This window comes from Eschrichtius robustus, chromosome 5 (genome assembly GCF_028021215.1).
Source record: "Eschrichtius robustus isolate mEscRob2 chromosome 5, mEscRob2.pri, whole genome shotgun sequence".
NCBI lineage: Eukaryota > Metazoa > Chordata > Mammalia > Artiodactyla > Eschrichtiidae > Eschrichtius > Eschrichtius robustus.
Window position 1 is genome coordinate 22,255,072 of NC_090828.1, and position 15,778 is coordinate 22,270,849.

The 15,778-nt window shown below is 39.8% G+C and overlaps 1 protein-coding gene across 8 annotated transcripts in view; it reads left to right on the top strand.

The window, feature by feature from the left end:
* Positions 1–9,429, top strand: part of FN1 (fibronectin 1) — a 69,261-nt gene extending 59,832 nt beyond the window's left edge. For all 8 annotated transcript variants that reach the window (XM_068544516.1, XM_068544520.1, XM_068544517.1 and 5 more), the window contains 6 exons: positions 532–670; positions 2,884–3,048; positions 4,915–5,040; positions 5,566–5,672; positions 8,239–8,349; positions 8,670–9,429. In XM_068544516.1, coding sequence (XP_068400617.1) covers positions 532–670; positions 2,884–3,048; positions 4,915–5,040; positions 5,566–5,672; positions 8,239–8,349; positions 8,670–8,741 — 720 coding nt within the window. In that variant the 3' untranslated portion in view covers positions 8,742–9,429. The remainder of the gene's footprint in view (positions 1–531; positions 671–2,883; positions 3,049–4,914; positions 5,041–5,565; positions 5,673–8,238; positions 8,350–8,669) is intronic.
* The last annotated feature ends 6,349 nt before the right edge of the window (positions 9,430–15,778 follow it).

The window sequence follows — 15,778 nt, forward strand, 5'->3', positions numbered from 1 at the left end:
GATATCAATGTTGACTGTTTTCTTATTTTTAGAAGGTGGCAGACTTTTAAAAACTGACTACACTGTGGAGGATTTATGAGCTTAGAAACATGAGTTTGAGGATTTGCCAAAGGGTTTGAAGGACCCCATGTTGGGGTCAGATGCCACTTGCGTGGGATGCATGTGTATCCCACATAGCGCAGCGTCCACCTTTTATGGGAAGGGGGCATGGCCACGGCTGCCAGTGGGCTTGCCCAGACTGCAGCTACAGCAGGATGAAGAGGAGGCTGTCTCTAGAATTAGTGAGGGTTCCTGGTAACTGTGGAGCACGTAGGGTAGATTTTTGGCAGGAAAATCTGTCACGTAGAAATGATAGCCCCTCACTCAGGCTCCATTTCTCTCCTTCTCTGGTTGGTACCTTTACGCTCTTCATCTTTGTCTCCCTTTGCTTTGTTTACACAGTAAGAGTTACTGAGAAGAGAATAGGGAAAGTCATATCAATTCCTCACTATAATGCTTTCTCCCCTACTTTGGATGTGCTAATAATTGCAGTTCCGAGTTCCTGGAACGTCTGCTAGTGCCACCTTGACGGGTCTTACCAGAGGGGCCACCTACAACATCATAGTGGAGGCAATAAAAGACCAGACGAGGCACAAGGTTCGGGAGCAAGTAGTTACCGTGGGCAACTCTGGTATGTGAACATCGGGGTTATTTGGGCAAAAGCTCTGGACTACCCCAGAGATGCTTCTTCAAGTGACTGTTCCTTTCTTGCTGTTGTCTTTTGACTTTAGGAAATAATTCCATGAAGTAACTGAGCAACTTTAAATTCAATTATTTTCCCCTCAGAGTATCGTAGTATCTTGTAAAACACATACATAAATAGAGTCTCAAACAGTGATACAATGATAGACCTGGAAGGGACTTCAAATATTGTTTAGTCCAACACTGTGAGTCCCGGCTAGTGAGTATCTGGGTTGATATAGGACACAAGTCTCCCGATCTCTGTTCCCAGACCCTCTTCATCTTACCAGGTTGCTGTCCTCCTGAGTAAGTTTTAAGTACTGAAAGTGATTACCTGTAAAGGAAATGCCTTATCTGCCGACATCAATGCCTGCTGGGTTTTGGTCCTGATGTAAGATGCTACCAGCATAGCCCATTTCTGTCCAAAGAGCTCCCTTATTCCCACGTTATTTCATGATTATATAGGCCTAAAACCACAATGAGGTTAAATGGTCATTGACTCTTTGTAGCACCTGGAAAGTTCCATTAAACCAGTAGTGTATCACCCGGCTTTTCAAACTCCAGCAAGCTGGAGAGTCACCAAGAAACATGAGATAGGGAATAATCAAAATTATGAATCTCAAATTTTCCAACTGGAGGGTTCTCCATTCCCCATCAGCAGGGAGTGCTGAATTCTGTCTGCCAAGTGACAGGCTTTATTCCTATGGCCAGTTACTTAACCTCAGCCTCCTTCCTCATTCGATAGGTGATTGTGTTCTTTTACGTGTATAAAAGCCTGTGAATTAAGCAGTTGAGTTTTTTTTGGGGGGGGCATTATTTTGTGCTTATTGTATTATATATCCATGGTAATGCACACTTTTTGCTTCATGTGGTTTTGCTAGTAGAATGCCATGTGAAAGGAATTTTCAAGAGCACAAAGGTCTTTGTGCTTTTTCCACATCATTTTTTTAAAAGATTCCATCTCCAGAACTTTGGTCAGGTGGAATTTTAACTCCTGGCTATCTTTAGGAGGGTTATTGAAACCCCTCATAGCAGTTTAAGTTCCTTCCATTTTTCTTTCCAACTCCTTGTTCCCAGCAGCAATATTCTGCATTCTAGCCAGGTTCTCCCAGCTTTGAGACATTTCAGACATCTTAGTTTCAACAAAACTCTATTTTCTTCCACTGTGATGCCTTTCAAAATATTAGACACTTCAAATATCTATTGCTTTTGAGCTTTTGATTTTTGCACTGTGAAAAGAAATATACACAGTGGGATTCAAAGTCACAGAAGTTAGTTTACTTAATTTTTAGAGAATAATTTGAAGCATGCTTTGTTTGCATAGATTATTTTAAAATAAGCTTTCCCAAAACATAAAGACCAGATCTTAGGCAACATGAAGAGATTCCATTACTTAATTTCTAAGCCATCGATATCCCATTGCTTTCTCTTATTTGGAACAGTTGGTTTTATTGATAGAGTAAAGCAGTCTGACCATTATGAAAAGACTGTAGAAAATCTAGGCTTTTTGCACTATTATACAAAAAAATGCAATAAAATAAATGCGATCACATTTTAATGGTATATAAAACTGTGACAACTTCTACATTAAAAGCAAAAGATGCCCTCTAATAATTATTCTTTATTTGGTGAGCACTTTCTAAGTGTTGGTAATAGGCCAGTGCTTTGAATTCATGATCTCATGTAATCTTCACAAGATCCTGAATAGGTGGAGATATTTTTTATTTTTATCCCCACGTTACAGAGGAGGGAAATAAGGCAGAGAAAAGTTAAATAACTAGCTTAGGGTCACTCAGGTGCTGATGGAGAGGAATTTCCAGCCTTCGCATCCCACTGAATTTCTTAATTGCCTCATGATCTGTTCCATGTTATATAGACTAGATTTACTAGAAATGGTTTTTTTTTTTAGAACTGAGGGCAAAAGTGAAAGATGGACTCCTTTTAAGAGGCTTGTGGCAAGTGTTCACTAGCAAAATTTAAGCATTGTTTATTAGAGCAGTTGATGCACTGATAGAACAGATGAGTGCTTTTTACTGCTACCGGGATTATTGTTTTCGAATAAGTCGTTATATACAATAATTCAGTTCTCTTATGGTCCAAAACCATAATAAGATGTCTTTTTTTTTTTTTTTTTTTTGCCTTTTCCTCCTTTTCTTCATGTAGTTGACCAAGGCCTAAACCAACCCACGGATGACTCGTGCTTCGACCCCTACACGGTTTCCCATTATGCCATTGGAGAGGAGTGGGAGCGATTGTCTGAATCTGGCTTTAAGCTCTCATGCCAGTGCTTAGGCTTTGGCAGTGGTCATTTCAGATGTGATTCATCTAGTGAGTAGCTTGCTTTGTCCATCTCTTGCATTCGCACAATGTGCCAAAGAAGGAAGCATGTTTGGCAGATGCAACCTCTTCCAAACATGAAGCAAACGAGGAGAGACTGCTTGACTCAAAGTAACATTTTGCATCATATAAAAATGATGGGAAATTTTACTTGTTGAATATTGCTTCATCTCAAAGGTTGTATTTCAATATGACTATTAATTAAAAATAAATTTGCAATGGTAATACGATTTTTAAAAATTTTTTGTTAAATAAATAAAGTCAAACTCTTTGGAGCCAGGTCTAATGAAGGGTATCAGAGACACAACGGAACCTCAAGTCTCTTTTAATCTGTAATGTTGAGTGAGCTCAGAGGTGAATATTTATACTTACAAATATTCTATCTCTTTCGACACAAACCAAATATACACATATCATAGTATATATACACACTCACACACACACACGCTTTCATATCTCACATACACACTCATACCATACATACACATACACACATTGGGTAGCTTGAATCTTGCCAAGTAATGTGGAGAGTACAGATAATCCATTTGTAGACAATTAAGAATCAACTTCAATTGAAAAATATTTGATTTTCAAATTATAAAAGGATTTTATTATTTAAAATTATTTTTTAGTTAAAATATTCCTAGGAATTACTTATCATGCTTTGAGGTTTAGTATTAGAATTTATAAATCCTTCATTTCTGCTTTGTTTTTAGGGGATGTGATTGTTTTTGAAAATTGGTTCATTTTCATAGGTGTTAATCATTATGCCTTATAACAAGCCTCCTATAGACATGTCCAGGAATTGTACTGGGTGAAATATGACATAATGATTTTTTAAAGATCTTAAGAGTATTTTACTTAACTTGTATACACGAACTGGTTTAATTCAGACTGAAATATAAAAACAACTAATTTTTTCAATGCAGACTACTGTGCTTGAGCGTCTGAAAATAGAAAGAAGTGTCATATGCTGTTTAGGAGTTGGAAGTTTTAACATTTGGCATCAATTAGGTGGTTTTTAATTTCTGAAACTGAGCTATTTTTAAGTCTGTATATTTATTACCTATGTAAGTATTAGACGCAACTGTGGGAGCAGAGCTGTAAGTTGATTTATGTGATTCTTTGGCTCAACTTACATATTCTTCACTTAGATGTCATAATTATTGACTAACTTTTTTAAAGTTTTAGGAATGACTGACGTTGATAAAATAGAAGTTGTGTATATTATATAAACTTCCAAAGTTTGTTTTGTTTTAGTATAAACTTTGAAGATTCAAAAGTCATCTTTTATGTATGGTAGTTAAAGATATGTAACTGTGAATTTTAGATGTTCCTTAGAACCAGTCTTATTTGTAGGATGATAACCATTGATTTATCATTTTGTTTGTTTTTGTTTTGATACATAGGTTTATTCTTTCACTTTTCCCATTTACAAGAAACAGGTTGTAGTGTGTAGAAACCAGCTGATCTTTGCGTTTTGGTTAATTGAACTTTGTATCCAGAATCTCTGCAAATCCAAAAGTGACTTTTCATCTATTATCTATTTTTAGCCTTCCCAATTTTAAACCTTAATGGGGAGAATTCAAATGAAGGTCATTGACTATTCTTGTGAAATGATTATGATGGAATGGACTGGATCTTAAAATATCCGAGAAAATGTTAAGTGGTAAAGATAATATTTTAAAATCCAACCAAAAAAGTGGTTTGTCAGAGAGATCATGACCTTCATCTTTCCTTGCCACTCCTTCCAGATACCTGGCTTTGAAAATCTGGTGACATGTCCCAGTAGGCTCACCATCTTGTGAGTCAGAACACGCCAATAACTCCTTGCCTCTGATCTTCCCCACCCCCCAGAATGGTGCCATGATAATGGTGTGAACTACAAGATTGGAGAGAAGTGGGATCGTCAGGGAGAAAATGGCCAGATGATGAGCTGCACGTGTCTTGGAAATGGAAAAGGAGAATTCAAGTGCGATCCCCGTACGTTGCCACAAACCATTCTTAGTGCCTTCTTGAGCACTCCCACCTTCATTACTGAGCTGTAACTCTCATCCCTAGAAATGATTGGAGACTTTAGGTCTTCTTCAGGAGTGAATGGTGGGTTTGTTAATCTTTTGATTTGGGACAGCAGAGACAAGCTTCAAAAATGAGCCATAATTTAATGTTGTTATAGGGCACTTTAGCACTTTTCCGACCTGAGTATTTTGACCATAATCTGCAGTGAAATGTAACAAGAAAGCCTTATGGGTCTTTAGATTCAACTTTTAAAATATGATCTCTATCTTTACATTGAACCTTTTCCAGTTTATTAGATCTAATCTTTGGAAATGCTGCCCTAAGATCTATACAGCAGTACCTCTCTTACGGATGATTCCCATTAACATGTGGGACATGGGCTGTGATGATATAAATTTAGAATAGAAACAAACCCACCCCCATAGAGGGGTCAAGTCTGTATTATTGTTCTCAGTCTTACATGTGCTTATGATTTGTGTGTCCACGTAGATGAGGCAACATGTTACGACGATGGGAAGACGTACCACGTGGGAGAACAGTGGCAGAAAGAATATCTTGGCGCCATTTGCTCCTGCACGTGCTTTGGAGGCCAGCGGGTAAGACCAGATAGGCCAGGCTCTGTGCAATTTAGACAAGGGGGGGAGGTTCCTATACGGACAATTAAGAGTTATGCTTCCTGTGTGTATGCTGTGCACACAAGTGTGGTAGTGCCCCTTATGAAATGGGGAAATACTTCATCTCCTGTTGGAACATAAGGCTACTGAATACCCCTTTCCAGTTCTCCCCCTTTGTGGCAGCCTTAGCCCCCTCCCCCATACCTACTATTCTCAGACTGCCTCCGTTCTTCAGCAACTGAAGTGTTAAACGCTGGGTAGCACTGGGCTTCTTGCTCCATTCTGTTGGGCAGGTGCCCCTGTGATACTGCTGTTAAATATTTTGAATACCCAGATCTAAGAAAATACCACTTCTTTGTACCCTCTCTCAATCCTCAACTAGATTCCTGCCATAGGTCTAGTGCTATGCTCAGGAATATGGGACACACAGAGGGAGTGAGAAATGGTCCTGGCTCTTAATGATATAGTTGGAGACATTAAATTAGCATACACTGAAAGCCCAGCTAATTAAGTCAGGTTCTGAGTGGGTCTGACAAACCCAGTTCCCACGTAGGCTGATGTCAGCAGGAAAGGTTTGGTGGAAAAGAGAAGCATGAACTGGCTGGGTTTTAGGGTATTTTTTTAAATTAATTATTTATTTATTTTTGGCTGCGTTGGGTCTTCGTTGCTGCGCGCGAGCTTTCTCTAGTTGTGGCGAGCGGGGTCTACTCTTCATTGCGGTGCGCGGCTTCTCACTGCGGTGGCTTCTCTTATTGCAGAGCACGGGCTCTAGGTGCACGAGCTTCAGTAGTTGTGGCACTTGGGCTCAGTAGTTGTGGTTTGTGGGCTCTAGAGCACAGGCTCAGTAGTTGTGGCACAGGGGCTTAGTTGCTCCGTGGCATGTGGGACTTCCCAGACCAGGGCTCGAACCCATGTCCCCTGCATTGGCAGGCGGATTCTTAACCACTGCGCCACCAGCGTAGTCCCCTGGCTGGGGTTTAGGATGGTTACAATTTGGTTGAGGGATGGGGGAAGCAGAGTGAGCACAGCCCCCTGGAATGGGAAGGAGCTGGCACATGTGGGCTCCAGTCAAACAACCCTCTGCCTGCTGTCTACTGGTAAGACATTAAATGGGAAGAAGTGGGGGCCACTTACGGAGGGCCTCGGAAGTCCGTTATTTATGCCAGTACTTCTCAACCATTTCTAATCTGTGTCCTACTTCAATATAACAGAAAAGTGCTGTGCTTTCCTCTAATCTTTGAAATTACAAAATAAAATGCCTTATAACTCAAATAAAAGCAATGAAACATAATATTCCTTTGTTTTCAATGGAAACATACCCTCCCCAACAGCTTTTCAAATTCTGGTCCATGAAGAGCATGCTCCCTACTCCCGGGTAAGGCTCACTGGTTGATGCCTTTGGCATTAGCCAGTTGCAGGTGCCCAAGAGAAAGGGAACATGATGGAAGACGGTTTTTAGGAAGATTAAACTGGCAGCAGAGAAGGGTCTTCAAGGGTCTGGCTGAGGGCAGCCCCTGGAAGCTACTCTCATCTTATTCCACCACTCGTGGTTGGGTGGGGAAAGAGTCTCTGTCTGTCTCTCTTTAACACATATAAAGACCATGATCACAGAACTCAGTCATCTCTGGTCATGTGCTCAGTGCAGAAAAGTGTGATGGAAAGTGAATTTGTTGAGAGGTCTGTTTTGGTCTCACTTCAGCCTCTCTGCCTTATGATTTACGTACATGAAACCTTTCACGTGTGACACCTGTTCTGTTCTAAAGCGAAGTGCGAAATGAAACACTTTAGACAGGAGTGGGAACCGTTACGTGTTTATATGATAGCGAGATTCACTGATTCTGTAAGTAGGTATTTACCCGTACTGTCTTAGGTATTATGGAGAATATGCTTTTAAATGGACAAATATGTCTGAAATATTTCACTGACAACATAAGAAAGAAAGTGATTGTATTATTTAGGGTTCTTCTGGTTGTAAGAGAAAAGCCCAACTCTGGTTAATTTAGGCAAAAGAAGGCTCACATGACTGGAAAGTCCCAGGATCTCTCAGTAGAAAGAACATGACCGGGAGTCACCCAGCTGGGTGGCAGTCCCACTCCACTCACAGGTCACTGTGTGACTTCCCCGCCCCCCAGTCAGTCATTCCTCTGGGTCTCCTTTCCCTTACCTGTAAAATGAGGGTGTCTGTCCATGTGATCTCACGTTCCTTTTAAAAGCTCTAGGATTCCAGGAAAACCTCCTACATCATGTAGTGTGGAAAGCTTATTAAGGAAGTCAGGACTGGAGTCAGCCTTAGCAGATGGGTGGGGTTTGTAAGACATTTCAGGAAAAAGGAAAAGCACAAATAGAGGCAGCTATAAAATATGAGTAATCAGCCAACATGTATTCTGTACGTTATAAATGCATGAAATCATCCTCAAAGCTTCCTTTGTGACTAACTGCATATATTTTGCCAACTCGTAAGAGCTGAAATTCTTCGACACAAGCCCTAAGTTGCGATGTTCTTGTGTTGTCATAAACCCCATCCGACTTCATGCCTCTGCTCTCCCAGGGCTGGCGCTGTGACAACTGCCGCAGACCAGGGGCTGAACCTGGTCACGAAGGCTCAACTGGCCACTCCTACAACCAGTATTCGCAGAGATACCATCAGAGAACAAACACTGTAAGTGTATTTGCACCCTGCATGTTTCTCCCCTAAATGCAATTAGGCACATAGTAGGGAGTCTCTTTCTGTAGGTACCTTTCTTCTGAATGAACCAATTTTAAAAAACTCTTAAAAGACTTAAGAGTAGAAAGAATATTGTATCCTGTAACATAATTTGGGTTCTCTTGAGTATCTCCCATTGCCCAGTATATAGCTAAGCTCTTAAAGCAAGACATATTTTCCTATGCATAAGTAATTGTCAGAGAAGCCACCCTCCCCTTTTTTCTTCTGTAGCCTTTACAGCATTGCTGTTAATTTTTCTTCTTCTTTTTTAACAGAATGTCAACTGCCCAATTGAGTGCTTCATGCCTTTAGATGTACAGGCTGACAGAGAAGATTCCCGAGAGTAATATTTCCAACCCAGAGAAACAAGCACAGATCTCTGTCAAGGTCCATCCAAACTGGAGTGATGTTAGCAGATCCCAGCTTAGTTTGTTTCTTTCTTATCCTCTGCTCTGGAGTAACTTCTCCAGCTTCAGCTCAATTCACAGCTTCTCCAAGCATCACCCTGGGAGTGTTTTTAGACTTTTCTCATAAATGGGGCAGTATGTTGCCGGTTCTCCAAAGTATTCAATACTGCTCAGTATTTTAAATGAAATGATTCTAACTTGTGATTTGGATTGGGATCAATAGGGAAGCACATGCACCAACCAAGATACAAAATGTCTTGAAAATGATATTACCAAAATTTTCAACAGGAAAGTTACCCAAACACTTCTGCTTCCACTTAACTATCTGGCCCACAATATTATAGGAACGGCATGTCCTTGTTACTGTGATATTTGAAATATCTACAGTACTCACTAGTTCCAAATGATTCTAGTAATTGCCTAGAAATCTTTCTCTTACCTGTTATTTATCAATTTTTCCCTGTATTTTTATATGGAAAAAATTGTATTGAAGACACTTAGTATGCAGTTAATAAGAGGAATTTGGTCTAATTATGGTTGGTGATTATTTTTTATACTGTACATGCCAAAGCTTTACTACTGTGGAAAGACAACTGTTTAATAAAAGATTTACATTCCACAACTTGAACATCATGGCTTCTTTTTTACATACAGAAATTTGGGGGGAAATAAGAATCTTCCTGAATGTTTTTTTCTTTGCTATTCAGCAAACATTTGAAAACCCATGATGGGCACGGCTCTCTAAATTTTGGTGATTTAGGTACAAGCTTTTCTAAGTCTGTCACTCCCCAAACCCAGATTCACTCTTGTCATTTTATCTCTTCAGTAATGGAGATAACTTTATATTTTCCACTTTACCAGATTTAGGTGGATTCAAATACTTAACTTGCTAGCTAGCTCTTCAGAAGTATAATCGAAACAACCTTTTCATTGTTCTTTTCTAACCATTATAATTCTTTCCTCCCTCCCACTTCCTTTCCGTCCTTCATTAAATAAACATCTACTCAAAGAGATTACCTGCAAGGAAAATAAAAAGATGACTGAGATGTTAAAACTACTTAAATCAGGAATTCTCTGGTGGTCCAGTGGTTAGGACTCGTTGCTTCCACTTCAGGGGGAGCGGGTTTGATCCCTGGTCGGGGAACTAGGATCCTGCATACCGCACAGTAAAGCCAAACAAAACAAAACAAAACAAAACAAAAAACCACCAAAAAACTACTTAAATTGCATGGCATAGAGGGGTTCTGTCTTGAGGAAACGCTGTGGTATAATAACGTCAATCCAACTTGTTTAAATGCCAGCTGACCCTGGACTGCCCCAGATGAACAAAGTGTGTGTAGTCCTGGTCTACAAAGGCCTTTTTTTTTCAATTTAACTTCGGGGAACCAACAAATCTAAAACTTTGGGATTAAATCTGGCATCCAAAATAGTAAAATAGTGGCACTGGAAATAGTCAATTATTAATTAGTAAAAGATTAGTAATTCATAATATACAAGACATGGAAAACACTTTTTTATACACCACTATAACAAAATATTTCAATAAATACCTGGCAATAAATATTAAGACTAAATACAGAAAGAGATTTCCTCAGGGTTCATTTGTTTTTTTTAAAAAAACAAAAAACAAAACTCATGTTGGAATGGATTTAGTTTCTAAAATTCCTTGCCATTTAGCATCTCATTAGGGAGAGGTTTTTGGTTTTTTTTAACATCTTTATTGGAGTATAATTGCTCTACAATGGTGTATTAGTTTCTGCTGTAAAACAAAGTGAATCGGCCATACATATACATATATCCCCATATCCTCTTGCTCTTGCGTCTCCCTCCCACCCTCCCTATCCCACCCCGGGAGAGGTTCCACAGTCTAATTTTACAGGACTCCAGCTCAAATGAGTTTTCCTTAGCAGGACACAGACTCACACCCCGGACTTCTGTTAACGTCACTAAACTTTCAGCTTTGTCAAGCCAGTAGTTACCAAGAGAGCTGCTCTGTACATGTGAAAAAAAGGAAAAATCACAGGAAGAACAGATCATGATGATATTAAATGACTGTTCCACATACGTGGGTCATCATTGTTCATGGAGAGAGAATACGACCCAATACAAATTCACACGGTGTAAGGGGAAGCCCCACTGTAGACACACACCAAAGAGAAAGCAGGCTCCTGCCTCCATCTTTAATGTGAAGAGGAAGCCCAGGTACTGCACTTGTGAAAGTCTGCACCTCAGCTCCATCCTATTGAAAGGTCTTTACATTTAAAAACACAATGAAAGAACACCTTTGGGTTGAGACTGACTTTGCTTCAAACCACTTATCTAGAGACAAACTTAAAACTATTTTCCCCAACATGAGTTTAAGTAAATCCAGTTGGACTATATTAATTAAATGGATAGTGAGCCCATCAAAACCTTGCACACTGAAATGTAAAATCTGCAAGTTCCACATTTAAGATTTTAAAAAGTACCACTTTTTCCAGAATGTCTGCTAGATTCTCAAAAGCAATATATTAAACTTACAAATGAAACTCAATAGTGAGTCAGTAACTACATTTAGATAATCAGAACAAATTAAATTTCAATGGTCTTTTATGTTTTGGCATCACAAGGCAAAATGGTAAAACTTTCTTTTTTACTATTTCTCAGCAAAATCATTTAAACACAAGGATTTCCAAAGATCTTTTACAGTTTTTACTGACTCATGTTACTGTTGTTCCTGAGAATTGTCTTAAGCAGGCCAGACTGAAAAGGCATAATTAAAAGACCAATCTGGATTCAGGCAAGAAACTGGCAATTCAAGCAAAGTCAGATAAAAGTAGTAAATATATGAGTTTAAAAAGAAAAATCATAATTTTGAAGCTATACCTTGTTTTGCTGGACGTGATTTGTAATAAAATTTATTGTTGAGTATTTTTGTTGTTTTCAGCTCCAATGACCAGAGTGAATTATGCAAGTTAGTCAGTATAACATCACTATAAGCCTGTAAGGCACACATTCTGCGGAGGTGAATAAAGAAATGCTCAGGTGGAAATTACAAGTATAGGAAATGACTTTTCCATTTAATTATAGTTCCATTGAAAATTCTATTCCATTTCTAGTTGTATGAAACTCATTAAAGTGATTAAGAAACACACATCAGCACATTTAAGTGCTGAAATTGCTTCCTATTCAGTAAGTTCCCATTACTGCGACAGGGAAAGTGGCAGCCTCCAATTAAAAAATCCCATTTTCAGGAGATACATTTCAACAACTAAAAAAAAGATCACTCTTGGGACTTCTTATGTTTGGGGACATTTAAAGATTACCACAAAGGCTGATAAAGCAGACGCAGCTCAAAGCAGGGCAGCACCTTGCCCTGCCCTGGATTTTTCAGACTAAGAAAGTTATTTTTAAAGAGTATACATGGCAGTCATATTTGAGATGCAAGTTATTATCATTGCCACATCATCCCATTTCATATTCTCATTAAAATAAAAGAGATTCAATTTGAACTGCAAACAAAAATCTATATAAATTACAACGGAAGAGAAGAAAATACTGTAAGTAATAAAAGAGCAAGAGAAATGATGCTTCAGCTGAAAGCCCCAAACGGGAAATTCCTTTTTTAACATTCCTCAGTAGAGTTAGGTATGAGATATTAAAGCATGTTTTACATTTCCTTGAATTCCTCTTTAGAGACGTAAAAGTTCTAACAATCTGAGGAGCCAAATTTATCCTATTAATGGCTCTTGTGTGGAGCCTCCAGAGGCTTGAAGTTATTAGCTTTGCTTGGAGGTGGCCAGCAAGGGGTGATTGGCAGCACCCAGTGCTGGCTAGGGCTGGAATCACGCATCCTGCAGGCAGCCCGTCCCAGCAGACCTGCCCTTACGGAAAATAACACTGCAGGCCAAGGATGCTCCCAGGGAGCTCTCTGCATCACGGCACCTCGGAAACCACCATTTCGTTCCAGAAGGAAACACTGCCTCTGCCAGGAGACTGCCGGTCACGGCTGTACAGTGAAACCTGCTGATCCGTAAAATTCAGCATTAGTTGTAAGATGCCGAGCCAAGCGCCGAACATGCCACTTTGGTGGAGAAACTGGAACCCTTTCATACACTGCTGGTGGAAGAAGTAAAATAGTGCAGCTGCTGTGGAAAACAGTTTGGTGGTTCCTCAAAAAGCTAACCATTGAGTTACCATATGACCCAGCAATTCCACTCCTAGGTATATACCCAAGAGAACTGAAAACATACGTTCACATAAAAACTTGTACATAAATGTTCACAGCACCATTTTTCGTTAACAGCCAAAAAGTGGAAACAACCCAAATGTCCATCAACTGATGAACGAATAAAACACGTGGTCTGTTCATACAATGGAATATTATTTGATCATAAAAAGAAATGAAGTATTCATACATGCTACACCATGAACCTTGAAAACACACTAAGTGAAAGAAGTCAGGCACAAAAGGTCACATAATGTATGGTTCCATTTATACACAATGTCCAGAATAGGCAAACTAATAGAGACAGAAAGTAGATTAATGGTTACCAGAGGGAGAGAAGAATAGAGAATAACTGCTAATCAGAATGTGGCTTCTTTTTGGGGTGATGGAAATGTTCTGGAACTAAACACTGGTGACGGCTCTACAACTTTGTGAATATACTAAAAAATCACTGACTTGCATTTTATATGTGTATTTTATTTCAACTGAAAAAAAATGGCACTTTAGTTACAGAAAACCTCAATATCCTTTTGCTTACTGGTAATGTTACCAAGGCTGTTGCCCCAGAATCACACCCCTGCCCCTCCCTTGAATGGAAACCAGTTACTCTAATCTAAGTTTCAGGAGGAAACTGCAAAGAGAAAAAAACAAGAACTGGTTAGAATCAACTAGACCCAAGATGGCGGAAGATCTGACTTCCGGTACACTTTGAGCCTCATTCTATGCTCGTTGTAATACATTAGCATGCTAACTGACACACCCACCAGCGCCACTATGAAAGCCCATACAAAGACTGAAAAGGAGTGTCGCATCAGTCTCCAGGTCCAAACCACACCCCTGTTCTCGGATAACTCGTGGATATTCCTTCCCCTCTTTCCAATTCCCTCCCTTTTACCTTGACCCTCCTATATATTTGGTGTCTCTGCTCTAATTGGGTTAGGAAGTTGATTTGTGAACTAGGTTCCTGCTTCTCCACTCTTTGACCATTAAATAAAGTTTGTGCTGTTCCAGTCTCAGCATCAGTTTTGCTATTGGCAAAAATGGAAAAAATAGGAAAAAGAACCTCCCTGGCCGAGACAAGGGGTCCCGGCCCAGGCTAGGACCCTGGTACAGGTCTAGTCGACCAATTCGGTAGCAGTAAGAAGTGGTTTGGGAAAACAAGAGTAGATGAAAGATTGAAGAGAGACTTCCCTGGTGGTCCAGTGGGTAAGACCGTGAGCTCTCGATGCAGGGGGCCTGGGGGCCTGGGTTTGATCCCTCATCAGGGAACCAGATCCCGCATGCATGCCTCAACTAAGACCCGGCACAGCCCAAATAATTAAAAGAAAAAAAAAAAAAAAAGATTGAAGGAACTCAAACTTTCTGGCTACCTATTCAAAAACTGAGGCAAAATCCAACTTCCACACATTAGTATCATCTTCCACTACCTTCCATGCCCCATATACACAAAAGCATTATGAAAATAAAATAACTAGCTTTTTTTTTTTAATAGCAGTATTTATCATGTCTGAGGTGGTGTTAAATATTTTGTTTCATTTACTCCTCAGAGCAACCCGAAGAGGCAGGTACTGCAACATCGGTTTATAAGTAGAAAGTGAGGAAAGGCTAAGTGAATAACCTACCATCACACAGTTTGTTAGTAGCAGAGCTGGAACTTGAATGTGACAAACTGGCCCTGGTTTGTGTGCTTTTAACCAGGAGCTATTCAGCCTCCTTGGGAGCAAATGCATCTCCATTTTATAGATGAGAAAACAAATTCCAAGAGGTTAAGGCATGTGCCCAAGATCACCAAACTGGTGAGTGGCAAAACAAGGGAGAGATGATCATAAATGGCCCAAACGTGGTTTCCTAGAAGGAAAGAGGGGGCCATAATCAAGAACAGGTATGGGGGGACATGGCAGGGTAGCTGCTGGCAAAATCCTTTTTCTTTATCTGGTTGGTGGTGATATATGTTTATTTAAAAATGATTCTTGGGAATTCCCTGGTTGTCCAGTGGTTAGGACTCTGTGCTTTCACTATCGAGAGCTGGGTTCAGTCCCTGGTCAGGGAACTAATATCTGGCAAGCCGTGTGGCACGGACAAAAAAAAAAAAGATTCTTCAAGCTGTAGATGCTTTAAGCACTTTCCATAGGCATGGTTTTTTACAATTTATTTTTTAAAGTAAATTTGTGCCTGTCACAGTGTTTAGCAAAAGTGAGCTTTAAGAGTGTCCAAGAATGGAAGGCACTAGGAGCTTAAAGACCTGCAGGGACTTGTGCTCTCAGGAAGGGACAAGGGACTGGGCTTCAGAAAGAAGGTGCCTCTGGAGGCAACAGGATGGGTTCAGGGTGCCCTTGGTGGACTATTTACAAATGAGTGAGGGCTCATGCTTTTCTTCCTGGGCCCCAGACGCTCCCCCAATTCAACTCACTCTTTACTGATCCAGATGTTTTGTTATGGGTTTTCTGCTCAGTCTAGAGTAAGCCATTTCTCCAAGGAGTCCTGGATCCTTTTATTAGATAATGGTATTAGAAACCAAGATCTTAGCATTAGGTATGCTCATTGCCACTGGGGTGTCACACTTCTTGGCCCTTTCAGTTGACAGATGTAGTCATGCATTTTAAAGTGTAAGAATATTCATTTAAAAAATTATTTTTTAAGTTACTTTTAGATTAACTGATTGAAATATTTACAGATGAAATATCTATAGACTTTGCTTCAAAATAATCTGTGTTGAGGCATGAGAAATGGAGAAACAGATATAACTAAAGTAGTCATAAGGTATTATAGT